At 44.8% G+C, this 27,978-nt stretch overlaps 1 protein-coding gene across 3 annotated transcripts; it reads right to left on the bottom strand.

Annotated features, from left to right (window-relative positions):
- Positions 1–58: 58 nt before the first annotated feature.
- LOC130685395 (regulating synaptic membrane exocytosis protein 2-like) lies at positions 59–27,966 on the bottom strand. 3 transcript variants are annotated; one of them, XM_059494578.1, is made up of 20 exons: positions 26,482–27,966; positions 23,810–24,014; positions 22,452–22,947; positions 19,284–19,902; positions 18,882–18,948; positions 11,678–12,011; positions 11,053–11,557; positions 10,588–10,753; positions 10,268–10,354; positions 9,778–10,052; positions 9,297–9,494; positions 9,131–9,208; positions 8,588–8,750; positions 8,044–8,486; positions 7,227–7,387; positions 6,372–6,596; positions 5,702–6,053; positions 1,930–2,153; positions 1,712–1,851; positions 59–1,641 (listed from the first exon to the last, which is right to left on the bottom strand). In XM_059494578.1, exons 1-20 carry the CDS (start codon positions 26,763–26,765, stop codon positions 1,357–1,359), a joined length of 5,307 nt encoding a protein of 1,768 aa, XP_059350561.1. In that variant the 5' UTR covers positions 26,766–27,966; the 3' UTR covers positions 59–1,356. The 3 variants fall into 3 exon arrangements, with proteins under 3 accessions (XP_059350561.1, XP_057364665.1, XP_059350560.1); XM_057508682.2 differs by lacking the exon at positions 18,882–18,948 and adding an exon at positions 16,266–17,200 and having other exon boundaries at positions 19,303–19,902; XM_059494577.1 differs by lacking the exons at positions 5,702–6,053; positions 18,882–18,948 and adding exons at positions 3,861–4,158; positions 16,266–17,200 and having other exon boundaries at positions 19,303–19,902.
- Positions 27,967–27,978: the final 12 nt, after the last annotated feature.

Below are 27,978 nucleotides of genomic sequence, written 5' to 3'. Positions count from 1 at the left end.
CAACGAGAGCATATTCTTAATAGGTTCTTGGATAAAGAGAAGAAGGCGAGACAAATGATTTTACCTTGATGCTCTGTAATGTCCACTACAACATGAGAAATCACAACCGCATTGCAAATAAAGCAAGGGCAATAAATCAGTTGGTTCAAACAGCCAACGACCGTTAATTATTATTAATTTTGTTTAAAATCTTTGAAGTCTTATTATATTTAATATAAGGAGCCGAAGGATGAAAGGAGGGGCAGGAGGAGGATGGTGGAGGCTGGATGAAGAAGATAGAAGAACAAGAGAGAAATATGAAAATTGGATGATGAAAGATTCGAGCACGAAGAAGAAATCAAATTGGAAAAGAAAAAACAAGAGAGAAAATAACAAATCAGCGTAGACCGATGAACCGACAATGAATCGGCACGTAGGAAACGCAAGAGAGTCCCATCGCAAAAAACAAAGAAAAAAACAAAGAAAAAAACAGAGAACAGATTATGGGACTCGTTCCGGAATAATGCCGCAGAATCGAAAAATGGGGATGAACCGTTCTGCGTTGAGCTCAATCGTCTTCGCACACAGGACCGGGAGATATGCATTTGACACGCAACCGACAGTTTTTGAAAAAAAAAAGGACATGGAGGATGTTGGGGACAGAAATAAAGGGGATATTTTTTTTCTGTGATTTTTTGTTTTCATTTATGTTTTTAGAGAGGGGAGGGTATTTAGAGAGAGATATTGTTGATTAATTTTATAGTATACTTGCTTTGTCAAACGAGATGGAACAACACAATCAATAACACAGATTAGGAATGATCTTCAATATTTTCTTTTTTAAATCCATTTGTCCTGATGCCACTGCACAAATATGCTGGATCGAACGAGGTGTTCGATGTTTGCTTTTTCTTTTCTTTCCTTTCTTCTTCGTATTCACTCTCTTTGAATTTCTTTCTCCCAATTGGGGCTAACGAAAGTCGAGAATAAGAGACTTTTAGCGAGAAGGGAGCGGACAAAATGAAAGAGAACTTTAATCGGACTTGGACAGCTTCGCCACCTGTAAGGCGTGATTAGTTAGTAATTTCCTTTTTTCTTTTCTTTGACTAATTGAATAAGAAGGAGAGCTGCTTCAATAAACGAAATCGACAGTTGTGTGGGGAGGCGACAGGAGAAAGAGAGAATAGGACGAGGAAGGAAAGCAACAACTATCGAATCGCGGGATGATGAGGAAGGAAGAAACGACAATCATTTGAACACGCCAAGGTTTAAGGTGTTGCTGTGGATGTGTGATGGACACGTGTGGTGATGGTGGATGTGGCTGAGTGGCTCGGCAGGGACTTTGTTCTTTCATTTCTCTGAAATGACACAACAATTTCAACCGACGGAATCGAGGCTGTGTTGTGAACTTCGCCGCGGCAAGTGCTGCTGCTGTTGTTGCTGCTGCTGCTGTTGCTGTTGTTGTTGCGATTGCTGAGGTTGCTGTTGTTGCTGCTGTGGCTGTGATGAAGGTGGCGGCAGACTAACTAAAGACGCCGTCCCGAAGAGTTTGTACCAGCCGATGACAATGTTGGACAAGTCCAAATCGTCCAGCAATATCTGAGCCACGCCCATGAACACCTTACGGCCCTCGATCCGTCCGTAATCACCCCACACCGTCACCTATTGCCAGTTAAGAAGATTGATTATACGAATCTTTAAAATAAAAAAAGGGCATTAGGTGGTCCAGTACCTGTAGAACACATCCTTGATAAAGAATACTAAATGAAAGCTGCTGTTGGTAAAGCGGATCCAGTGTCCGTCGAGCCGTGGCTGTTTTAGCTTTAGCTAGACAACGTTTACCGCTCACCAGGTACACTTTCACATATGGAGCTACATTAAATATTGAAAGAAAGACATGAAAAGATTTTGTTTGGTATTTTTTTTTTGTAAACTTATTTCCATGTTTACCTGGTAGCAGTTTGGACCCAGTGCGGGCTTGTAGACCGCGCGCCCGGATGACTTCGACTTCCAGCCGCCCTTTGCGATCACATAATGCGAGTTGGACATCACCTAAGGCCGGTGCGGCCAAAACTTGCCGGCCAACTAGCTGGCCGGGACCTAAACCTTCGACGAAATCGGCCAGTGGTCCGCTTCCAGCCGTTTCGGCCGTTAGCCGAGCTAAGCCCACCCATCTTTTTTGTTGTTTTAGTGGATGGATGATGTGTTATTTGTCATTGTCGTCACATTTATTTTTTTGTTCACGTTGAACAACGACACACGATCCGCATTTGTGTCCCCAAGAAAAATAAAAAACAAAGAAATAAAAATAGGGCAGACGATTAGTCTTTAAATTCTCTTCAAATGACGGGCACGAAGATAAAGTTGTTCCCGTCGGTTAAAAATGAAGACACCGATATAGAAAAGGAAGGATAGAAAGGAAAAAATAAGAAGAGTGGATGGAGGAGAGTGTGTATGGAAAAAACGTTCAATAGTCGTCGTAGAGTGAGTGTAGTAATATAGTAGTAGTAGTAGTCTGTCTGTAAAGCTGTCAAAGTCCGTTCGATCGTCTGGATTTCTAGTGCCGCGTCTACCCCCCCCCCCCCCCCCCCCCCCCCCCCCCCGGTTTGAATGAGAAGAGAGATGGAACGATTCACGTTCTTACGTTTTCAACGAGCAAGCCCGTAACGGTCGGTTGGAAAACGAACTACGAAAGAAACGAGAGAGAAAGAGAGACAAATGGAAGCAGCATGCCAAAAAGGAGGGGAAAAAAATGAAAGCTGAAAATAGAAATTAAATTTAAAAAAAAACGAGTTTCCCAAAAATGGACCAAGCTAGCGTTGAAAAATGAAAAGAAAACACAATCAACAAGGCGGAGGACAGAAAAAACGGTGGAAGGGAGGAAATAGGGAAAAGCTCTGGGTAGTTACATAAAGCCTAGACGTATACACACACGCACACAGACACATACATACACACACACATACAGCGGTCCGCTCATCCGGAGTTGCAATAGAGTGGACTATGCCCTGAAAGAAATTTTTTTGGCTATTTGTCAACGAAGGGAATTCTGGCGGTTTCGAAGTTATTTGATACGAAGAAGCAGAAGGGTCTTGAGGGATTCTTTCAGTAGGTCAGAAACCTCACGAAATGAATTGAACGCGTTTCCTGTGGTAGCTTCCCTCCCCGTGAGACGAAAGCAAGAAAAAAAAAACCGGTTCTAAAAAGACGGAAAGAATTGAAAAGTTTGGTAAAATGACTTAAGAAGTTCTTGATGCATTTGCGGTCATATCCCAGCCAACGGCCGTGACCAACCTATTCGTCTTCTTCGGCTTTCGGATTCCCTTTGAACATATTTAACGTTTACTTTCCCATTGGATACCCAAAGCTAAGTTTAGGTAAGTACTGCGTGGACTCGTGAAACATCCAAGTTCTAGTCTCTTAGTAAACAAGAAAAAAAAAGGGAGGAGTAAGCCAGAGAGAGAAGGAAAAGATGTAAAAGAAGGCTAAGAAAAAAAAGCCCAACTCGGAACTCGTGTGAATGTCTGGGTCAATAACGAGCTTCTATTCTAAGCTTTGCTTTGTTCTGCGTCCAGCTTTTATTTGATTGAATGTCGGGAAAATGAAAGAGATAGCCAAGTGATGAAAGGAAGGAGAAGAAGAAATAGCAGACCTGGGGGGTATGGTGTTTTTCTATATAACAAGATCATCTCTGAGCGGATGCGCTTATTGTGTGTTGCGTTCCAGATGTTATTATTATTTTTGAAAGAAATTATTCAGCACGGGAGAAAGAGATAAGACAGAGAAAAAAAGAGATAGCGAGAGAGAGAGAGAGAGAGAGAGAGAGAGAGAGAGAGAGAGAGTTTCAGGATTTGAGATCGGGATTGAGGACAACTGCTTACGAAGAGCTCTCAGAGCTGACGCTGTGTAGGCTACCGTCGTTGGAGTCTCTTGAGGTCTGTCGGACCAATCGTCCGGCCGCTGCGACCGCGCCACCCGGCCCGCCGTGGTGCATCACCTGTGGCGGGTAAAGCGGCTGCTGTTGCTGTGCGTGATGCTGCTGCTGCGACGGATGTTGTTGCTGTTGGTGGTACGGGTAATTGTGCTGCGGATGCAGAGGCATGACTTCTTGGCTGCGCTGGACGCGGCTGCTGCTGCCGCTGCTTCCGCTGCTGCTTCTCTTGCGCATCATTCCGCTCTCTATCGGCCGGCCCGTGTTGTTTTGCGGCAGAGGGATAGCGGACCAAGGGTGTAGGGTGGTTGGTGGAGGCGGGAATATATAGAGAGAGCAGAGTAGGACAGTCATTATACTGCTTCTCAGTCTGTGTAACGTACTGTTTTCTTGTTTGCTTTGCTTTTGCTTTTCTCATTCAATGAAACTTATCAATACATTTCTATGCGTCTCCCTTGAATGGAATGGCCAATCAGCCATGTTTACTCCCTCCACGATCCCTCCCATGAAAAGGTTTTTTTTTCTTTTTTAAAGAGACTTTTGTTTGAATTGGGCAGTTCAAGGAGCGCCCAGGAGGTTCTAGTATTAATTTTGTTTGAAACCAACGAAATTGGAAGACAAATTACAGACAAACACATACGGACATATACGTGAATTTATGGCAAGTAAAAATAATGAAAAACCAAAACTACAGCGTCTTATGGTCACAGTCCTGTTGTGACCATTAGGTGCTGGATGCCGATCAGTATTCAATTATTTAACTACAAATAGCTAAGTTTCAATAGAGGGCCGGTTATTATCACGTCGGCTTGTTCCAGTGCATTGGTGTATACAGCGCTTGTTTTGCAAGTGACTAATATACAGACACACAAAACCTACAACAATACACAACACTAGCCTAGGAAAATGAGCGAGTCTACAGCAAAGTGGGACCAAAGCCTTAAGAATTACAATCAAATCAATTAGAAGTTTAGCTATGATACAGAATTAAACAAAAATATACATATAATAGCCTAGAATAATATTAACGACGCTTAAAGTGAGGTTCTACGATGAGTCGCATCCCCCCAATTGGTATTTTTCTCTACACGAAGCTTAAAATCTATCAAGTGCGCTGGACGGTTTTGTTTGCGTCAGTCCAACTAAGAGAAAGTGTAAGGTGGGTAAGGCGAGATACTTCTTTTTTTTCTTTTCGCGTGTTGTAGTGGAGAAAATGAAAAGCCATTAGCAGTGCATCAAACACATCGACCGTACACATCAAGTCTACTCGGGCCTTAACATCTAGTAGAGTTCAATTAGCGCGAACTCCGTTTGATAAAAATAAAATAAATATATATATATATATATATAAAGGGCGTCTGGTTGATATTAGCTTGGATGCCTTCGGGAGGGTAATAGTGGTAGTAGTTAGTAATGGTCTGTCGAGTCACAAGGTATGTATACTATTTTTTTTGTTCGTTCAATAGTCCTTGATGCAATTTCAAGTGTTTGGCTTCGTTTTTTTTTTTTTTCTTTCTGGGAGCTGAGAAGTTAGTATAGTTTCTTGTGGGCTCTATTTCCCGCAATAGTTACGGCCACAGCAAAATGTAATGCACGGCCCTGGCTATATAAAAGGTCACGTCCGGTTTTTTTTGGTGGTTGTAAAAACAATACTGTCAGTAAATATGATACAGTAGGTTGGTTGTTGTTGTTGTTCTGTTGGTAGAGTACGGGTGGGTTTGGCGGTGGGTCAGGGAGAGAAAACAATTGTGTGTTGTTTGTTTTTTAGCTGTTGTTAGCTTGGAATCCTACCCGTCTTTATCACGTGAGCCGTCGCCGTCAGACTCGACGGAGGGTGCGCCCGACATGAGCCCTCGTCGAGGGCTTGGCGACGTTTTCCTGCTGTTGGAGTTGGATGAACCTCCTCCTTTATTACTGGAGGAGCTTCCACCTCCTTTGCCTCCTGTTTTGCTGTTGCTGCTACTTCGTTCGGTCCCTCTCATCATCATTTCACCCGCTTCGCCATCGCCCAAGCCCTCGTTGCTGCTCAAACTGCTGCTCTGCCTCACCAGGTGACGCAGAGTGCTGGGCATCACCTCTTCCGACCGGTGGACGCTGAAGGCGTTTTTGTCCTTCCGACCGAAGCCCATTTTGCGCTTCCGACCTGAAGTACCGGCAACGAATAGTACATTCCGGTTTGAGCCCCACCCCAAGAAGAAGAAAAAAATATTCATCCGCACAAATCGGTCGGATGTTGGAACATTTGGATTTTAGCCATTTTTGTTTTGTTGTTTATAAAACGCAGTTGGAAATTTAAATCGTTAATTTATCTAACTACTTGCTAATGTTTACAATTATACTCTATTATGCTTCTATTCTTATTAGATGTAACTTAAAAAGCGTGTTATGGTTGGGTTTCGCCTCATTTGAATCAACGATGGATAAATAAAAAAATGAGCTTGTTTTTTTTTTTCAAACTGACCTGTGGCTGACAATTGAGACGTGGAGTTGCTCTTTTTCGAAAGGCCGCCTTTTTCCGATTTGTTGGCGTAGAGTTGCTGCGGTTGCGACGCACTGCTGCTGTGCGCCAGCCCACCGGAAGAGGAGGCCGATGAGGAAGCACCTCGTCGCCAAGACGACGACGTACGATCGGGCAATTGGCAGTCCAGTAAGCTGCTATTCAAGGCCGTGTCACTTAGGCTACCGTCTACAAAACAATTATCGATAAAAAGAAAAGCGCATCCAGATTACAACACTTAAACAGGAATTGTCGAAGACTGGACAAAATTTTCGCAGACAGAGTGCGGATTGCAATAAAAGACAAGACTGCAAACAAAATGGCGAGCCAGATGATGATGGTACACACGTGCCATTGCGACTTTGTCACGGCGACGAACAGAACTGCTTTGTCCGTATAAATGCAACGTCGACTCGGTTGCTTATGGGCTCTTGCATGTCGGCATTTTTCTTTCTTTTTCATTCCTTCTCTTTTCAACTTTCTTTCTCTCTCTCTCTCTCTTCCCTGTCTGTACGGCAGTCGACTATATCCGCTTAGATTCAGCATCGGCTTTCCACGGGTGGAAGATGTGAAAAATAAGAAGAAAAGAAGCTCGAGCCGATCAATGGGCCGGGCCCAATGGAAGAGATACACAGACAAGCGCAGCAGCCAACACGGGAAGGAAATCCTTCAATAAAGAGCGCGTGCGTGCATCGTGGAAAAAGGAGAAAAACGTATCCGAATGCGTGGTGTGTGTGTGTGTGTGTGTGTGTGTATACAATGTGTGTGTGTGTGTGTGTGTGTATGTGAATGCGGATGGATGGATAGTTAAATGTATACCGTTTTTTTCCGTGACCGGAACGTCACTTTGCGATAGGGAGCGGCCTAATTGGTTCCGTCGGAAGCTGCTCCCGCTGCGACCGCCGTCGCTGTTGGCTGGCCCGACTTCCTGGCCTCCACGATCCCTCAGCTCGCCCGTCAGCATCTCCTCTCGGCGCTCTCTATACACACATAGACGCAATAGTGACGCAATGAGAGAAATCCGTCCCAAAAAAACCGATGAAGATGAAATAAGATTTTTTTTTCCCTTTTCTTTTGGAACACGTTGTACAGAGTAGACAAGAATAGGTCAAAGAAAGAATAACAGCTATCGAAAGGGAAAAAATAGAAAAGGAGTGACCCTGAAGCCAGTCTGTAAGCGCATCAAAGAATAAAACGGAAAATCTTTAATGGCAATCCAATTTCTAAATCGATATGTAAAAAGCATATTCAAAAGTTAATAGAGAGTTTAAAAAATATTCTATGGCGATTATCAGTTCGATTTCTTTTTAGCCTTTATTTCTTTTACGGTTCATCATCCGTTTGCCAGCGTAGTCTTTATTACGGTTTAAAACATAAAAGAAACTATTAATCTGGAGCTTAAAATATGCAGGAAAGTATCAGGCTTTTTATCTTTTTCTGAGAATATTTATCGATTGATTTTCTTCTGAGGAAACGAGGAATAATTGGATTACAGTCTCTGTTTCGCCATTCATTTCATTTCCTCATAGGCAATTAATTAGAGTAGGTCAAACGACTATTGCAATTATGATTACATCACTTCCTATTAATAAAGGATTTAAAAAAGAAAGACAAACAAAATGGCTGTTTTACTTACCCGACACGTTTGACGTATGCAGATGGTCGTTCAGACTGGGTGGATAAGGCACTGGTGCCACTCACGAAACTGACCAGGCTCTCGACGTCACTGTCGCCGCCTCCCGCACCGCCGCTGCCACTTCCGCCGCCACCGCGTTCAGGTCCAGGCCTCTCTCTGCTCTCGCGGTCCGGTGACAGGAGAACCTTGCCACCATCAGGTCCGGCTCCCGACAGAGACCGGCTGGTCCGGCTCATTCCGCTTCCTTTGCTGGAATAATGACCGCCCGACGACGAACCTCTTGTGACGCTGTGACGTTGCGGTGGCAAGTCGTTATCACTGTGGCCACTGTACATCCTCCATGATCGGACCCCACCACTTGCGCCACCTCCGCCGACGGAGTAGGCAGAGTTGGGAATTTGACCCATTCGCAATTTGAGCATTCGCGCCCTTTCTTCCACATCCTGGCGTCCAAATATCCAATCCGAGTGAAAGAAGGAATTAAAAAGGAACAACGTTTCATTTAAGTGACGTGTTTAAATATCAATAAGAAAGATTAGTGTACCTGTCTGACCCTGGCGAAAGAGGTTTGTTGGAGGGCTGACGGGATTTGCGGTAGATGCCGCCGTTTCGGGGATCCTGTTGGGGTAGCCGTCGCCGAACGTGAGGTCATTCTTGGCATGCCGGAGCCGCCGTACATTCCACCACGACCGGACCCATCCGGCAACCTACAAAGTGATGGGAATCGCACGCAACGCAAATCGAATATAAGAAGAATGGCAATTCCTCGAGCTGGAGAATCGAATTATTGCGACTTCCTCCCTCCCTCCCCCCCTCCGTCCGTTTTTACTACGAAGGCCGTACTGTGACTATTTGAATGGCCACCGATTTACATCGCTATTCTCATATTTCATTTTCGCTTGTCCTACTGCATGATTGTCGCAACAAAAGAAACAAAAAGGACCGCAATACACTGGAAAATCGAACGAGTTATACGCCTTTCAAATTGAAAACGGAGAGAAAAAAAAAAAAGAGAGGAAGACGACGTAGATGATGAAGGACCATAATAAATGGGGAATGTTGGCAAAGAAATTCAATTGAATTATACCGTTCTTCAGACGGCGATAAACTTCGACGGCCCGGTTCGGAGACTCGGCGTGGACTCTTGGCTCGGTCGTGGAAGATACTGTTGACACAACACAAAATGTTAGGGACAGTGAATTGAATTTATCTACGCCTATTCCGCGTCTATCGTGAATAAAAGAAAGACATGCCTGCCCCGTTGGCTTGGAGTCCTTTCGAGCCGGCCACGATCGTGACCGATCTCATCCGGAGCTGCCGAATGAGACCGAGGTCGAGACCGATCGAGAATGGGTCCTCCACCTCGAAGGTATTTGTCATCGGAGGCCACGATGGTGCCCGTTCTGGTCCGACTCCGACGCTGTTCCGCGTAGTCACTGTCCAAAGGCGGACTGTTTCAAACAGAAAAAAAAAAAACACGTTTCACAATGTCATCAAAAAACAAACGAAGAGCGATCAATGTCACACACGGAAAATCAATGAAAAAAAACAAAAACGGATCAATGTGCCGGTTAAAAAAAAAAAAAAAAGATGGACGGTAAACTAAACTTGAGTGAATTTACAAGTGCCAATGCGATAACATAGGACGTCAATCATATGGACACGGGTAAACAACGAAACGGTGTGCGGTACTAGTGGCGTGAAAGGTAGCGTGTGTAAACAGCAGCTATGTACCTGGAACTGCTGCCCATGCTGCTGACTGAGGCTCCGTCACTGCGGACACTGCGCTCAAGAGCTCCTCTGGTGTGACGTGAAGGAGGCAGAAGTGGGCCGCCACCCATTCCGCCGCTGCCACCGCCTCCACCGCCACCGCCTTCCTCCCCGTCGCCCGGATCCGACGGGTCGGGCTCCGAGTCGGAGAGACGCGACGAGGTCGAAGGCGGCGACAAATGGTCCACAGAGCCTACAGGCGACGTGGCCGACTCGGACATCTGCAATCCCGCCCGCCTCTGCGGGAATCGTAAGAAAAAAAAAAACAAACAAACAAATAAATAAATTGTAAACAATAATTTAAAAGAAAAACAAAAAAAAAAAATGATGAAGTGTAATTGTCCAAAAGGTTTTCAACACTCGAGGCGAAGGACAAGCCAATAATTGGTCGCTAACTTTATTATTATTCTGCCTTCAATTGGATTGTTATAGAAGACGCCGTAGAACGACTTACGAGAATTTGAACGGATTCTTCGTGCGAAGTCAGCGTGTACCAGTCTGCTTCACCGTCCAGCGGTGCAGCGCCAAGATCAATCACCACCTGGACACGGTCAAGAAAAGAAAAGAGAGAAGAAAAAAAAAGATAAATAAAAAATGACATTTTCATCGATGATTTTGAGTAATCGCAGTGGCAGGAATTTCCATTTTCCATCCCATTTTTTTTTTTCCTCATTCCGACGATGTCAGATTGAAGACAGATAGGGATGGCTCTCAGGGTGCGCGAAAATAAAAGGGAATAAAATGTGCAGGAAAAAAAAAAAAAAGAGCAAGTACTTCTCCAATAAGGCGTCCAGTGTCTAATCGATCGCTATCCCAGACTGTGATCTCCAGGAAGCGCGAGCGCAGCTCGGAGCGGCGCAGATGCGAGTAGAGGAAGGTCTGGTTCCAGCGCGGTTCAAGCGTCGACGCTAAGGCCCTCGTGCGACGCTTCGACTTTTCACTACGACGACGACCAACAGACGACGCCAAAAAGCGATCCAGATGTGACGATGCGAGGAACAATAAAATACGACGGCCGCAGAGCACAGGCAGAGACACATAACAAAAACAAGGTTGGCGAAACAAAAAAAAAAATGCGTTTCAGACTTTGCCGATCATCAATAAGCGAGCGCTCATTGACGGTCGATAAGAAATCGATAATCCGATGGATATGCGACAGAAAAAAAATTGATGAAGATCCACGTCTTAAAAAAAAAAAAAAAAAAAAAAAAAAATTGACGCTCAAGCGCGTCTTCATACCTTTTATCAGGCAGTAGGAAGAGTTTGGCGTAAGGATTGCGCAGGGCGCCGTTGGGCCGAGGCGGAAGGTCGAAACCGCCAACGATCGTGGCCGACAGTTGCTGGGTCGATGCGTCGTACCACAATTTCACCTGAACTTTGCCCCAGGACGGGTGGAGAGTGTCCGGAGAGGCGGGCGACGTGACGGTGACGGCCGGCCGATCCCTTTGGCTGCTACTGACCTTACTGCCGCCGCTGCGTGTACTGCCGGCCCCACCGCCTCCGACACCCACTATCGAGCCGGAAGCCGAACCGTAGCCGGTGTGATGGTGACCGAGATGGCCACCCGGTCCGGCAGACCCGCCTGACTGTGCTCCCATTGAACTGGGGCGGCCAACGTCACTGATGGGTCGGCTGACGATGATCTCCACTTCGTGATCGGAACGCGACTCGCAAATGATGTCATACACTTCCTCAAACGTCCGTCCTTGCAGCGGATAGCCGTTCCATTCCAGCACCTCGTCACCTACGCCAAACAATAGGACAGACCCCACGTCACGCATTGTTGCCACGTCCATACTCGATTCCATTTAGTGCAACTGAATGGAGTCAAGTGAATGGATAAATGGGGAAAAGCTTCACGTACCGGGCCGCAAGTGGCCGATCGTGTCGGCAACGCTGCCCCGCTTGACCTTCTCGACGATGGCGGCCAGTCGGCCGCTGTCGACCCGTTTGCCGCCGACGACCTTGAGGCCAAGGATGGACGCCGATGAAGGATTGCCCGAACTGCCGATGCCCGAAACGCCTGACGGGCCTCCGCCGCCTCCGCTGCCGCCTCCACCCACTCCTATGCCGGCCATGTTTTTCATCAGTATCATGCGGCCAATCATTTTGGTGCCGTCGCTGTTCGGCTGCCACGTGACTGGATGCTGCTGTTGCGGCGCCGGCGGATGCTGTTGCTTTTGCAGTTGGTGCTGATGCTGTTGTTGTTGCGACCGAGATCAAACACACAAGACCAGACAGTTCAATCATCGCAAGTCATCCAAGGACAACACACGACATCAAATGAACACACCCCATCATCGGAGGAGAAGTTAAAACAAAACGAAAAAAAAAAAAAGTCAACGTAAAACTCAAATAAAATCAGAAGAATAAGTGAGAAAATAATCAAACCCGAAGGAAAAGGACGGCCCAACCCCAACATATTCAACGTAAAAGAAAAAGGCAAAAACAACACAGAAATAGACATTTTTTTTTCTTGTTTTGTTTTTCGAAATAAAAAGAAATGTGAAAAATCACGACGAATGGTAATGCCAATGGATGGACAGCGATGTTGCAGCGCCATCCGTCATCGATGGATCAACGAACGTGGACGGGCAATCCCACGAGCGCATCAGCAGTTCGATCGACGGAGGCGATCAACCACCGAAATATGTGGGGAGGAAATGATCCAAAATCATTGATGGAGAAAGCGGCGAATAAAAAAAGAAGAAGAAGAAGAAGATTGCTCGTCTACATCTCCGAAATGGCAGACACAGTTATTCCACCAAGTATCCATGTGCCACTGGATCACTTCGTGTTACATCAGCTGTACACTAACACAACACAGCAGACAGCCCAAATCTAATCTCCGGCCCATCAATTGAACGTAGACTTTGCTTTTGTTGTTGTTGTTCGAACTGCATGGTCGTCCGGAGACGATTGACAACAAGAAAAAAATTATAATGACTTTGAAATACTGAAAAATGTAGCGGAAAAAAAAAAAATGTTTAAAATGCGAATCGTTTCGCAGAAATCTTTTCAACAACAACAACAACAACAATAGAAATTCCACAAGAGCGAGCAAAACTGTGAATCCTCCAAAGTTGGATGAATTCTTTGACTGGGTTCAAACGAGAAATGCAAGCGCTGAAATTTTCAAATTTATATCATAGCTTTTATACTAATAAACATCGTCTACTGTTTTTTTTTTTTGAACGGCAACCGAGTTCTTCTTCTTCTTCTTTTATTTTCTCCACATTCTTTCTTTTTTATTTCCCCGTGTGTTCTGCATTTGTTTTGTTTTGTTTTGTTTTTTTTTTTGATCGGATGAGGTTTCGGGATGCGGATATAAGTGTATAGACGGATCGGACGTGCATCCAGTACCATTCTTGTGTGCGCGGACAAAACAAGAGCAATATAATAAAGCGTTGGATGGGAAAAACCAGGGTAAAAGCACAAAGAGGGATGATGATGAAGCCAACAACAACAAAAAAAAAAAATATGAAGGAGAGCTACTGGTCGAGAAGAAGCTCTTCTTCTTTTCTTTCTACAATGGTTAAGTCTCCTAGGCAACGGTTTCCATGTACACTTGTCTGTGGGTCAATGTGTGGTGATACTCTTCGATACGAACTAGACGTGTAAGTGTTGTGTGCAAAGAGGAAGTTCTAGCTAGGGATCGGAAGCGGGCAACAACAAAAAAAAAACTAAAAAATAAAAAATGACAACATAGACGAGAAGAGAATAGGAAGGAGATGATAATCATATAGCGAAGCATATCATATCAATTGATGTCTATTGATATCGAAAGACAAGTCGCTAGAAAAAAAAAGGGGGGTAAAAAAGAAGAATCTATCTATATATATATATATATACATATAAAGTAGAGCGGCCAGGAGCCAGGAACCATGTCTGTACGGCGGAAGGCCAAGAGCCGATACAATAAAGAAGGAGGAAAAAAAAAAGAGCTGAAGAGAGCCGAATAGCATAACGTGCAAGCGTTGTCTAGATGTAGCAATGCATACACACACATCGACATGCAAGTCAACTCGTAGGCCAAACACCATCCATCAGCATTCGTTTCGCTCGGCTCTGCGTCTATGTATTGTATAAAGAAATAAGAAACGGACGGACCAAGTTGTTTTTTGTTGTTCTTCTCTGTTTGTTTTTTTTTGTTGTTGTTATTGTTGCTGATGCCTTTTCTTGCTTCACTTGAGCCCGATGATTTCCATGCGTCTTTCCTTCGTTTTTTTTTTTTTTTTTTGTCTCTATAGATAAACGTATTCATCTACTATCTGTTTGTTTTTGTTTGTTGTGTTTGACGTCGGTCGGTTGCCTCGTTTTTTTTTTCCGGTACGATCGGGAGATAGAATAAGGGCAGAGGGAGGTAAGACTACCTACTGATGGTAGGTATCATAAGAGAAGAAAAAGAAAAAAAAAGAGAGAGGGGAGGGGAAAGGGCGAGTAAAAAGAGATAAGAGATTTGATGGTGTGCTGCTAGTCTTCTCTTTCTAGTCTTTTTTAAATTTCTACTCTTTTGCACAGATGTATCGTCTCGATATGCAAATGCCAAACATCTTCCCTCCTCTTCTTCTTCCACCATTCATCCATCTATCCCCTTCCCTTCCCCTCATTCCAGAACACTCACGCTCGTCGATTCGAGAGAGCTAAATCTATAGAGCGTTGTCAGCGCGCGCGCGGACTCGAAGACTCACGCGATGTATTCGACCGAACTCTTTTTTCTCCCTTTTTTTTTCTTTTTTTCCCTATCCTTTCTACTTTTATTTTATTTTATATTTTTTCCCTTTTTTTTTTTTATGTCGTTGTCGTCGTTGCTAGTCAAAAGCTACACGGAAAAAGACGAGCTGTTGGAGAAAAGATCAAGACGAAAGAGAAGAAGGGAAAAAGGAAGAGTCTAAGGACACAGTCAAGATGCCTAAGAGAGAGAGAGAGACTGTGGCCATTCACGGCGAGGCAACCGTTGCGATCTCTTTATTCCTGTAAAGTAGGGTCTCTCGGTCCGCACCACACCCCTAACCCCCTCTCCCTTCCCCCCTCAACTCCCTTTTTAGTCTTCTCCGTTCCATCACGCAGCACCTACGAACAAAGAAAGTAGCGGAACTCATCATCCGTCAGCTGTAAGAATCTTTCAACCCACCTCCCACTATCGTCTCCAAAGTATTAGTTAGTGCTCCTCCCCAATCGAAAAAAAAAGAAGAAAAGAAATGTTGAAACAAATCGTCGGACACACCCACCCTTTCTTTTTTTTTGGCCGGCTCCATTCTAATCTACAGGACATAGCTCACGATGGGCTTCAAATGAAAATAGGATATCCAGACATCTCCTATTCTCGTTTTGTATCATTTAGTGCTGGCTAGACACGTAAGGCAGCAAGTTATAGTGGCGCAAAAAAAAAATAAAATAAATCTTGTATATAGATGCCTAATCCCGTTATCGGCAATGCGGGATAATAGTACGGCGACTGTTCTATTACTAAACAGTTTCCCAATAAAAGAAAAAAGAAAATCTCATTCGATGACCTCATTGAGGAAAAAAAAAAAGGGGGGAGGGTGGCTAAGTTGTTTTTAAGTGTGGCGACAATGTTCGTACAGCCACATGAACACAAGAGAGTGAAGATAGGCGATTTACGTCATCCATCACCAAGACGGATGGACGGAAATCTGGATCGCGCGCAAAACAAAAAGAAATCTAAAAAAAAAAAAAAAAAAAAAAAAAAAAAAAAAAAAAAATTTGTCATGAATCCTATTCTTATCTCTTTTCAGAACTCTTTAATATTATCATGTGTGAAAAAAAAGTTGGAAGCTAGTCACATTCCAACAGCACTTTCGGTGACTGTGAAGTGGCCGGTCAAATACTACTACCACGACTACTACTACTAGTACTACTACTACTACTGCTAGGAACAACCACTACTGCATTAAACATAAGCTAACACACACACACACACACAACAACAGAAATTGTTGGTGATAAGGCTTTTAATATGGGCAGCAGCGACTGCGCTCGAGTAGCGCAGTTATTTACTAGTCAAGCGAAGGAGGGTCAAAAGACTGACGCAATAGAGTCTTGCTTCTTATTACGCAGGCATGTAATTAGCGTAAAGGCTCTGCAATGGCTGCGTGGTCAGCACGGACATTTCAGTTTTTTTTGTTTGCCATTTTTTTTTCCCCTGGACGCAATCGATTATACGCGCTCGTTAACAACATCAACTTCCGGAGACTGCAAGGATTATATAGTGCGTGTGTCGGGATAGATAGCGAGGATAGATTTGATTCTTTTTTTTTTTTTTTTTTTGGGGGGGGGGGGGGGGGAGGTGGACCCAGATTACATACACGAAGGGAAGAATCCCTATTCGATTGGGCGTTCCACTCGGCTGGGTGGAGAGAATCGATGTTTGTTTGTTTGTTTGTTTTGTTTTTGTTTTTTTATTGGAGCTGTGGCAGTTGTATTTTTACCTTGGGTCTGTGTTGGTCATACGTCGGATATTTGGTGCTGCTGGTGCGGGGAGAAACGACGACGACATCTTCGCCCGACGTTAGCGTCTCGACGCCAGAATCGCGACCAGCGGATTCTCTAGAGTCTTGATGGTGATGCCGATGCCGATGGTCAGCGCTGTTCGTGTTGTGACCTTTCATGAGCCAATCCCACGTTTTGTTGTCGCCTTTCCAGCTGGCGTCGGCCGTGCTGGCCAGCAGCGACGATTCGGATCTCATCAGGCCGTTGGCCTTGAGCGTCCTGGACGGAAGAGCTGCACTGCTACTTGCAGTCGCAGCAGGGGTGGTGGCAGCGGCTGGCTCATCGTCAGCATCAAAACGCACAGTTTTCTTCAGTTGGCGGATCGTGTTGTTGTTGTTGTTGCTGGCGGCCAAGTTCGATTTGGAAGAGGAGGTCGGCAAGGTGGCCAGGCAACCGCCACTACTGCTACTCATACTCCGGTTCAAACTGTGGTACTGGCGCTGGCTGTGGATGTGGTTGGTCCCAATGGCCGATGTCGACGATGACAATGTGGCCGTTCCAGCGGCCGACACGGCCATCATCGAAGACGATGACGACATCGACGGGTGATGTTGTAACGAGGCACTCCGGATAACGCCGTCGGAAGGGGCGTCCGGTAGGCGTCTCTCTTGTCCCCGTTGCTGGAAGAAATTCCTCCGCTGAGCCGAACAATCCGCCGCTGCCGCCGCCACTTCGGCCGCCCTTGTTCCTCCTCCGCCTACTCCTAGTCTGCCAACACTTCCTCCTCCTCCTCCGCCTCGGTACATGCTGTATTGGTCCCTTCCACTATTTCTCATGTATCCTCTTTCGTCTGCGTCCGGCGCTGCGCTCGTGCTGCTACTCCGGCTGATCATCGTTGCGACGGTGTCGTACGGCCGCGGTCTCAGGGACCTCTCTAAGTGTAACACGTAAGGCCTACCGTATGGGTTTTTCGGGTTCGTATTTCGATAACACTATGTACACGGCTAATATTTTTTAACAATAACTATTATTTATACGCAGAAACATGATAATTCGATGCCATTTTCTCTCTCCAAACGGACACACATGGCAGCACCACACCGATTGTTTCGAATGACCCATTCGTGGTGCCACAATCACGCGCCCTTTCGACACTTTTCGAAAATGTGGAAGGCCAAATTAAAGCAAATGAAACGAGAAAAATAACAGAATGAAAATTCGCTACACCAATGGAAGATCTTTTTCAGTGGACGGCCAAACAATTGAGCGGCTCCTGCTGATGAGGCAGGATCCTAACAACACGCACAGCACCATGACGCCCTCATCCGCGTATACTTTCGGCCACGTTCCTCCACAGTCACTCTACTACTGACTATGACTCGCAGGCTGTCATCAAAGAGTCGCTAGCTGGGCTGTCATCTAAGAAAAAACCCTCCTCCTACTTTCTTTCTTCTTCTTCTTCTTCTTCTTCTTCGTCTTCTTCTTCCTCCTACCGTCCCCCTTTTCGTCCTCCTTTGAGGAGAGGCCCTATAGTAGCTCCATCTATATATCGATCTATTGCACGAGTTTTTTTGCTGCCCCTTCAAGCGATTGCTCCCACCGAATGTGTGGCTCACGGATCTCGCGTGAAAGATTGGGGACAAGTTGTGAAAAAAAAGGGGGGAGGGGGGACCGAATAAAAAAGAATGGCATGACAACAACCTCCTCTTTCCCCCCCTAGCGAAAGACGGGGAGAAAGTGTTGTTGTTGTTCTATGCGATTGGGGCAACTCCGTTCCGTGTAGATGACGAAATCCAAGACAAAATTCGCACACACACACACACACACACACACACACACACACACACACACACACACACACCGAATGAGAGAGAGAGAGAGAAAAAAGGGAAAAAGATAATATGATATAGCGACACACACGCACACACACACAAAAAGGCAGTCAGCCAAAAACACAGCGATGTATAGATGTTGTGTGCCAGCCCCCAGCGCGCGCGCAATAGTAGTAGTAGTAGAGTATTAAAAGAGAAAGAGCGAGAGAGACAGAGAGAGAAAACACACACACACACAACGTATAATACATAGACAACGAGCAAAAATGGAGAAGAAATAAAAAAAAATGTACAAAAAAAAAAGAATGCGAGTAAATAAAAATAAAAAATGTGAGGAAAAAAAAAGAGTGGGGGGAAGTCATTTCTAAATGTGTTCTGCGTTGTGTGATTATTGTGATAATTATCTTTTTTTTTGTGGGGGGGGGGAGGGGGGATGATGATGATGATTGCAATTGAGATCACCCGGGTGTGGCTTTCACATTTCTTGGGTGGCGATGATTTGTGGACGGTTTATCAGGTTTTGCGAATAAGGATAGAAAATGTTGATGGATAACAAAAAAAAAAAAAAAAAAAAAAAAAAAAATCCGGTCTTTTACGGAAAACGAAAATGAATTGAAAAACCGTAAACCCAAAGAAAAAAGGCGCTTAAAAAAAAATAAAATAAAATAAATTGAAAATGAAAATGAATAATAAATAAAGAAAAATAAAAAACTAAAGAAAAGAGACGCAATGGACAAAATACACGATGACGATTTATGGTGGTGGGTAATTTTAATGGCTCACCGCTTGTTTGAATTTGCCGCCGTGGTGGCGACCGCCGGCCAGCTGATTGGCTGGCCACGAACGATCACTGTTGACCGTGTCCAATTCACCTAGTCAATCGGTTGGATACGGGGGACACACACGTTGGGAATATTTTTTGAATAGATTTCTTTTTTTCCGTATTCGTCTTCTCGATCCCTTTTTCGAGTTCAACTTATTTCCTTAACTTGCACATCACAACTCACTTGCAAACAAATACCGGACACAAAATTCAAATCTGACTTCCCTTCTGACACCTTAAAAAAAAAAACGGATTTCCTAAACATGTTTGATTAATATTTGGCCTCTTGCATATGCAAATCACTCCGAGCATAAAATCTAAAAAAATTCCTTATTCTTCACGATATTTTGAACGATCATAACGAAAAAACTGTTGACTTACCTTTTTCGCTGACGGATTCGCTCTCGACTTCGACATCCTCGCAGCTGGTGCACTCGGACGTGGAGCGAAGCTCCTCTTCGGAAGACGATTGATGCTGTCGGTGGTGATGATGATGGTGGTGGCTGTGATGCTGATGGGTCGGATGTCGCTGCTGGCGCAAGTGTTGCTGCTGTTGCGGACGAACCGGAAGGCTCCGTTCGACGGATGAAACACCTCCGCCTAGCCGTTGGCCAGCGTCGCTGCGTTGGCCACGACCGTAATCGTCCTGGTAGTAGTCACCGTGATCGTAGCTACTGCTGCGCACTTTCACTAATGACTGATTGGAGCGCGGATGAACTGAATTCAATTGTTGTTGCTGAACAAACTGCTGTTGCTGTTGCGGATTGGGTTTGTCAAAATTGTCACCATGGTAGTCCGACCACGAGCTACTACTGGCTCCGCGTCGGAACTGCTGCTGTTGCTGGCCAGAACTACTGCCCATACCGGCCGTCAGAGGGACGCTGCTACCTCTTCCGGAAGAAGGATAAATCAGTTGCTGCTGCTGCTGTGGCAAATTTCCGTACTCCGCTACGCCTCCGCTGCCTACCGGTCCACCGCCTCCTTCAACACGCACGAAAAAAAGGGAACAAAACAAATTCAATTTTTGAAAAAAAAAAAAAGGGGGAGAAGAAAATTATCATCAGTCATCGATGTATGAGGTGAAAATCACGTTTGATCGGTGCCCTACATCCCTTCCCCGAACGGTTTAGCTACAATGGAACTAAAAACGGATGGTATATAAGAACATGTTCCTTATGCACAGAGCCGAGGCTGGAATCATTATTCGCAGCGGTCTCGGATGATGAAAAGGCTTTCCAGCCCATTGAGTGCGGTAGGGCAAAGCGAGCAAGGCCTGGACTTGCCGCAGTCTGGTTCACTAGGATACCACGTTACAACTTAGAGCGCTATACTTTCCTTGCCATCTTTCTTAAGATCCCGTATAAAGAAACGGAGAATTGAAGATGATGAAAGGAGAACTATCGCTGCTGCTATTGGAGACGAAAGAGAGTGAGCAAATAAAGAGATCAGAACACACAATCACCTTCGCCCTCCCCCGTCAGTCCTTTCTCGCAGGTTGAGAAAGAAAAGACTTTGCAAAAAAAAAAAAAAAAAAAAAAAAAGAGAGAGAAGACACAAGAGAGAAAAGAAAAGAGACGACTGCAGTACAACCGTGTGGGCCTCTCTCTCTCTCTCTCTCTTTATATATATATATATATATATAAAATGATGCAACTCTGTTGGCGCAACTTGTTTCTTCTGCTCCATTATCTGACTCCGCTTTTTGGCCTCTTGCTTCAACACGAACGATCTTTTTCCTTTGTCGAACGATGGCTGAAAAGAGGATAGCACTCGCTCTCAATCACCGTATTTATATATATATATACGTTACATACAATAAGTGGATATAGGAGGCCTCAAAAGAATGGCCTCCTCGCTACTCGACCGGACGAAGAGTTGGACAACGACCCAACAGAAGAAAAAGGTAAAAAAAAAAAAAAAAAAAAGACAGGGAGAGGGGAGAAAAAAAGAGGTGGGCGGGAGGTTCGTGCTGTTCTAGCTGCCTAGTAACGCGAAAATACACACACACACACAGTCCCGGCAGCCCAGAGGCAAAGCTGATCGATACGCCAATCAATATCGTCGTGTGTGTGTGTGTGTCGGTTGGTTTCAAGGCTGAACGACAGCGTCGTCTTGGGCCAATCGCCTTCTTTGCTTATTCCATCGCTTTTCTTATACAAAAGTTTCTTTTTTGTTCCGCTTGTTTGTTGTTTTTTTTTCTTTTGTTTCCGACATGAGGAGGAAATAAAAAAAAAAAAGAGGGGGGGGGGGGGGGGTTGACGAAAGATACGTATCAAACACGTTGGGAAAAATTCAGTCGCCTATGCGGATCAACGTTACTCATCTTGACACATCCGATTTTGCATCCCTCTCGTCTGCTGTCTTCGCTTGTTTGACGGAGAAAAAAAGGAAAATGTTTTCGTTTAATTGAATTCTTTCCCGGCTAGGATAAAGATAACTAGACGATATGGGAAGACCCAATAGCATACACGTAAGAGACCGATTTATCTATAGATTTTTAAATGAAAAAAAAGAAGGATTTCTTTTTTTTTTTTTTTTTTTTAAACCAAGAGCCTAGTTTTGTACAGGTACATACACCTTTACGTTGGTTTCCTTCTCTCTCGGGTTTGCCTTTGGTTCGCTGTTTTTTGCTTTAGAGAGACGCATATTATACGGGATCAATACATAAAAGCCGTTCAGCTCAACGCTCCACCCCATTGCCAGCCATGGAAAAAACCCTTAACGTAACCCACCTCTCTCTCTGCGTAGAGGTTGATTTATACATCGGGCAAACTGCCGGGTTATTACTCCTCGACCGACGTAGAAGAAGAAAAGAAAAACCACTCGCGTCATTCGGTTTTGCCGGTGACAAAACCTGAACGATCGTGGCCCCATTTTTTTTTTTTTTTTTTTTTTTTCTCTTTTGTTTTCAACCTCACTCTCTTAGTTCATGTCTACGGGGCCCTCTTGACTACTACAAAGACGACGACGACAAAGTGTATTAACCATCATCATATAAAGAGACTGTTTTTAATCCAATCGGACTCTTGGAGGAAAGAGATTGTGAGACAAGGACAGAGGAGGGAAGACTGCTGAGGGTACAAATAATATAAGAGGACCACGAGAAGAAATGGATCGATGTGACGTGTGTGTGTGTGTGTGTGTGTGTGTGTGTAGAAAAGGTTTTTTTTTTTTTTTTTATTGAAATTGTTGCCAACAAAATCGCGCTATAGAACGTTGGCCCTCACCGACCTCTTTTATGGAGCTGAACTACTACTACTACTACGACTACTACCAGCTATTGCTACTGACGCTGATGCCTTACTAGATTACAATGGCCGTATTATATACTATAGAATACTAAAAAGCGTCCCCTCCCCCATCAGCTGTTCCCTAGCTGTGTGCTGATATCATCAATTAAACACATCGTCCACTAGAGAAACGATGACGAAACTAAAAAAAAAAAAAGTGGGGAACCATCGAGCAAAGAAGTTAAAGAGAACAAAAAAAAAAAGGAAGATGGGAACGTGCAAAAATATTTTTCTTTTTACCTCTAGCGGGAGAATTGTCCATAAGATCGGAGGGTAATTGGTGAGGGGGAACGTTGTTCCTCCAAGAACTCGTTCCATGACTCTGTAAACTACCGGAACGTTGAAGTTGGCCTCGTTGCGTTTGCAGCTGTTGTTGTTGTTGCTGTGGATTCTGGTACAGGGCACTGGATGGTTGCCCTCCAGCCAGACTGGAACCACTTCGCAGAACGGGAGATGGATCGACAGACGAAGTGGAAGAAGTCCTGTGATGGTGTCCAAATCCAGCACTGACACCAACGTTACTACTTTCCCTGTCGTAACTGACGGCCCTCTCGAGTCGTGGCCGTTTGTCGTTGATCGACACACCACCGCCAACACTACCGAAACCAGACTGTTGTTGTTGTTGTTGTTGTTGTTGCTGTTGTTGCATCGATCCCGGCACGCTAGGTAGTATCCATTTACCCGTTTTAACCACTAGCTCCTGTTTCTTCCGGCACAAGATGCACACCCATATCACCTGCAGTTTTCGGGTTTGATTTCCAATGTCACGTGTTCCAAGTGTTTGATTGCGATGGGGAGGCCGTAGGTGAAACAGAAGAAGAAGAAGAAGAGGGTCAAATATTGCTTAATGACACTAAAAGGGTTAACGGTTACTATAGTCACAATGGTTGTTGGTGACAAGAGAAATGACGTCACGCTTTTGAGAAGAAGGCAGTGCTCGACACACGTAGCACTTTGGAATGACCAAAACAGAGAACCGAAGGGAAGAAGAAAACGGAAGAAAAGAAGAAGCAGAAGGATCAGAAGAAGAGGACATGCAATCCGTTTGTCTATGAATCAAAATCAAATCAAAAATGACGATATCAAAGAAGAGAAAAAGATGCAAATGCAATCTGTCAATGGTCGAAAAGGAACAAGAGATACAGAAAACGATTTTCGTCTGCTAGCGGCCCACACTTAAAAATCAAGAAACCCAAGAAGATGAAAAAGAACATTCAGAATACACACAAACTACCCCCTCCCCCCCAAAAAAAACAAATCGAGCGTCACGAATAACGAAATCAAAAAAGAAAAGAAGAACCAAGTCGGCCATTTTTCTTTCTTATATCTCGTCTGCAGCCAAAAAAAAAAAAAAGTGCAACACGATGTGACGGAAGTGACACGCGAAATGAACCTAACCTTTGACGTGTGCAGCAAAAAACGAAACGAGGAGAGAGAAAAAGAAGAAAATCGACCCAGATTTGTATGCATAGGTGAAGCAAATGAGCAAATAAAGATGAAGCAGAGTACGGTACAGAAAATATAAAGCCTCGTCTTGCCTGCCGTAAAAAAAAAACAAACAGAGACAACGTAGAGCGTAACACGTTTTGAGACTGTACCTTTGAGGATCGGAGAGCGACTTTGCCTCCGCAGCGGGCGCAGCAACGGACGTTGCAGTAATGGCAGGCGTGTCCCAATCCGTCGGCGAACTTGGTCTTGAGGCAGAGCTGGCAGGTAGCGTCCAACTCGGCGCCGGCCTTCCGCTGTTGTTCACTTCGCTGTCGTATGGCCGTCTCCAGCAGGAGCACTTCGTCCGCTTGTCGTCTGAAAAATTGATTGGCAAACAACAACAAAAAAAAATGGATACTGACTTCTTTTGTTTTCTTTTTCTTTCTTAGTTATTCTTTTCGAATAATGTATGGACACAATTGTTACACTGTCTTTACTACCGGAATAATAAACTAGGTGGACGTACGGGGGGAGGCCAAGAAGACCATCAAAAACCTTCTGCTGTCATACGAAGAAATAGAGAGAATTAGAGAGGAAGTTTGGGCTAGCGGTGCTAGATCCATCTAGCGCAGCTCCCAACCTGAAACATCGTTAGGTTCGTTACACTCACGAGTTACACGGGACCGCTCTGGTAATGTTTCCACCCGTCAACCCCCACTGAAAACTCCCCCTGCGGACTCTATCCCATCCCCTTCATAGTGACGGATCGATGGATGACTGCCTTTCTCGGTCCTCGGGTCTTTCTCCTACTAGATATGGAAACGCACACAAAGTCCAGTGGCAAACATCAAAACAGACAGCTGAAAACGAAAAATCGGAGCAATTCTTTTTTGTTTGTGTGTGCCATAAGTAGCCTCGGCCCTGGGCTAAATAACGTGGTCCCAAGTTTGTTTTTTTTTTTTTTGCGCACCTCGTGAATGATGATAAAAATTCAAATCGTTGCGTGCACACACCCAATTGTCGCTCTGCATGAGGCAAATGCAACACACGAATTTGTGAGATGGTTTGCGAAAGAGGGTCAGATTATTAATTTAAAAAAAAAAAAAAAGAAAGATGGCCAGTTGCTATCCAAAAACGTTGGTGCAACACGTTATCTCTTTTGGATCCCAGTTGTATACCCTTCTCTTCGCTATCATCCGACCGGAAGAATTGGGGGAGGGGGAGATTCATTCCCGCCTCGTTCCGGTTACAGCTCTCACTCAGTGTGTCTATGTGTGTTATTGAATAGAACGAAATACAAGAAAACGACCCAAGCTTCGGGTGGCAATTGCGGGGTGGCGCCGTGAGGAGGAGTAAGGGGGAGAAACGGAAATGTCTAAAGGTCAATCGACTTGATAAAAAAAAACACCCACGCAACGAACCACAAGCTTTTGCTCATATTCTTCTTCTTTCCTTTTCTTTCTCTCTCTCTCTCTCTCGTATGTTTCCAATAAACGCCCACACTCGATCCGACGCGCACCGCAGGGCGCGTTCAACACGTTCAACCGCTCCTGCTAGTCGCAGAGTATTCCCTCTATCAGCCGCTAGATGCCTTTTAGTACGATCCTTCGATGCTGTATAAAAAAAACACCATTGACGACCAGCTCACAGGATATCATAAATATTATTTTTCTTTAATATTGCTGTAACGACTAGCCGTTCTCAACAAATCGAGTACTCCCTCATTTTATTTTTGATTATTTCCCTCAAAGTGACCGCGAAATTTTGTTTTATCAATTTTTCTATCGTTCCTTACTTCTTTATTTATCTTAGCGAGAGAATATAGTCGACGACGAAGCCCACCGTCTGATGATATGAAAAAGTAGTCCGGCTAGGCGTCGTCGGTAGCTGTGTGGCAGTGCAACCTCCCCTCCACAAAAAAAAATATGATAATGTAAATAAAAAGAAAAAAAAAATTGGCTTTCTTTTTGTCGTCTTCACCGGGATTATAGGAAGAGATGGCTTTGGAGTCGTCGCTGTGCTGTATGGCACATAGAAACGAAGAAGAAGGAAGAAAGGGGAGGAGTCCAAAAGCTTCCCGGCCTTGTGTAACGGACATGGGGTTTCTTATTGATCCACCGTGCGGGGGAGAAGGGAAGGGGGGGGGGACACCATGTTCGTTTTTGGTGCACAGCTCTTCACACAGTACTCTCTTCCTACACATACACGAATTTAAAAGAAAAAAGGGAATGAAGGGCGGATTGTACGGAACGTCCGCCAGTTGAAAGATGCCACATATTTTCCCTTTGCAACTGTACCGCTTTCCTCGTTAACAGACGGGCAATGGAAGCTAGTTCCCATATTAACTAATTCCCATCCTTTTTCAACTGGTATTCAAAAAACAAGTAACAAAAAAGAAACGCAAAAAAAAAAGAAACATAAAAATGTCCAACTCATAATTTAGTAGCAGTTCAGTAATGAACATCAAGGCAACAACATCGGTTGTTTCGTCAACACACATTGTTGCTGTTCGATGTGAATCATTCTTTTTTTTTCAGGTTGCTAGGCCATTACGTTAACCTTGGAGGCCGGTGTACCAGAAAACTCATCCAGGGTTTCACATGACGTGATGTCATATAGGTGTCGATAGTTACCGTGCCACACAGCCAATTTATCAGTAACGTCACACTTGTATACGCAATACCTGCGTTGATAAAGACAGACTTCTAAATGTAAACACGTTCATTTCTACGCATTTCCTAATCCAATATTTGTTTTCCCAACACAACATGAAAAAAATATAGCTATAAAATAAGCATTGGCGACATTTGTGAATGCATTGATCATTTAAAAACAAATTTACCTGACAATTTCAGTTTCTTGTTCCTCTTCGCGACGTTGTCGCATGAGAACAGATTCGATAATCCTCCGTTCGTCCTCGGTCAAGTGGGAGAGATCGGGCATGGGCGAAGCGACCACTTGGGCTCGGCTGAGGGGGGCGGCAGCAGGTGACGACGACAAGGCGGCAGACACTGATGCGCTAATCGTCGAAGGATGCACGGCCACAGACGAAGATGATGAAGAACTGGCAGAAGCACCAACGACACCGGCAGCACTCAACAACGAGCTTCCACCCAAGGCAGCCATGAAAGCCTCGAAGTTGAATCGAGGCCCGTCTTTTGTCTGCGAGAGCAATCCTGACGATGCTGCATCACAGGGATTGCAGGAGCCAGCACGTCACTAGCACAACGGGCACAAAAATACACTACAACCACTGCAGTGGCGGAGGAGCTAGCGACGCTCACGACGACCTCAAAAACGGTGTTGCCACTTTCTAGACGCCGACTCGACAAATTAAAATAATAAGATAAACAAGAGACACTCAATCTCGTCGAACAGCAAATCAGGGAACAAACAAACAAAACGTTTTTTTCTTTTGTTTTGTTTAGTTGTAAAAGATTATCGATTGAGCACACACTGCTGCAAGAAGACAATGATGATGATGGGATCAATAGAGATGTCGGTTGTGATCGCTGTGTGACGGCCTCATTCGAGAATCATTATCTTCGTGGTGGCTCTAATGGATAGATGGTGTATAGATCAAGGGACCAAAATGGCGAATCTCGCCCGAGGCCAACTGTCTCGCTTCTTGCTCTCAGGGTTTTTCCCTTAGACGACACATGGACATAAAACTACACTTGCGAAATCCAACCAGATTAGTCAACGAACAAACAGAGTGAACTTTACACGATTCCGGGGCAAACTGAACTGCACTGGTGGGCACTGTATTAGCGTGTGTGTGTGTGTGTGCAGAACGTTTGTTGAACGACGACAACGAGACCAATCGATTTCGAATGAAGGGTTTCTGTGCCGAGCTCGACGACCCGGCAAAAGTGAGACAGGCTTCACTTGTCTCTTTTTTTCACTCTCTTTCTCGTCTGTGTCTAATTGTTGATTCCCTTGCAATTAAGGTTGTCGTGTATTTTCAACTTGACTGTGTAGATTCTTTTGCTGTTGTGTAGTGTGTCCCATTTTCTTTTCGCTCTATGTCTCTATGATTGTCACTACTTCTTTCTACTTTCACACACACAACACTCACATGTACACATACACACACACACTGAGAGTGTCTCTCGCTCACTGCTGCTGTCTGGAGGCGCACCTGAGGAGGAGGACGACCACCACCACCGCCACCACCATCACTCGCTAGTCGTTAATGACGTGCGTTCTGCGTGTGTGTGTGTACAGCAACTGAGAACGAGAAAACCAACATGGCCGCTCGCAGGGACGAGCTAGCAGACACCAGCTGAGTTGTTGTAGCGCACAGACACCAGTCCAGGCAGGAAGAGAAGCTTACGGT

This window comes from Daphnia carinata, chromosome 3 (genome assembly GCF_022539665.2).
Source record: "Daphnia carinata strain CSIRO-1 chromosome 3, CSIRO_AGI_Dcar_HiC_V3, whole genome shotgun sequence".
NCBI classification, from domain to species: domain Eukaryota; kingdom Metazoa; phylum Arthropoda; class Branchiopoda; order Diplostraca; family Daphniidae; genus Daphnia; species Daphnia carinata.
Note: the sequence above shows the minus strand (reverse complement) of the source record. Positions and strands in the feature narration are given on the sequence as shown.

Bases quoted from the DNA above. Each gene is read 5' to 3' on its own strand.
- LOC130685395 (XM_057508682.2), bottom strand. From the start codon at position 26,765: ATGGCTGCCTTGGGTGGAAGCTCGTTGTTGAGTGCTGCCGGTGTCGTT. The intron at 17,201-19,302 runs GTAAGTCAACAG...TGTTACACTTAG, and splicing joins CGAATCCGTCAGCGAAAAAG to AGAGGTCCCTGAGACCGCGG. The intron at 10,053-10,267 runs GTAAGTCGTTCT...CGATTCCCGCAG, and splicing joins AAGAATCCGTTCAAATTCTC to AGGCGGGCGGGATTGCAGAT.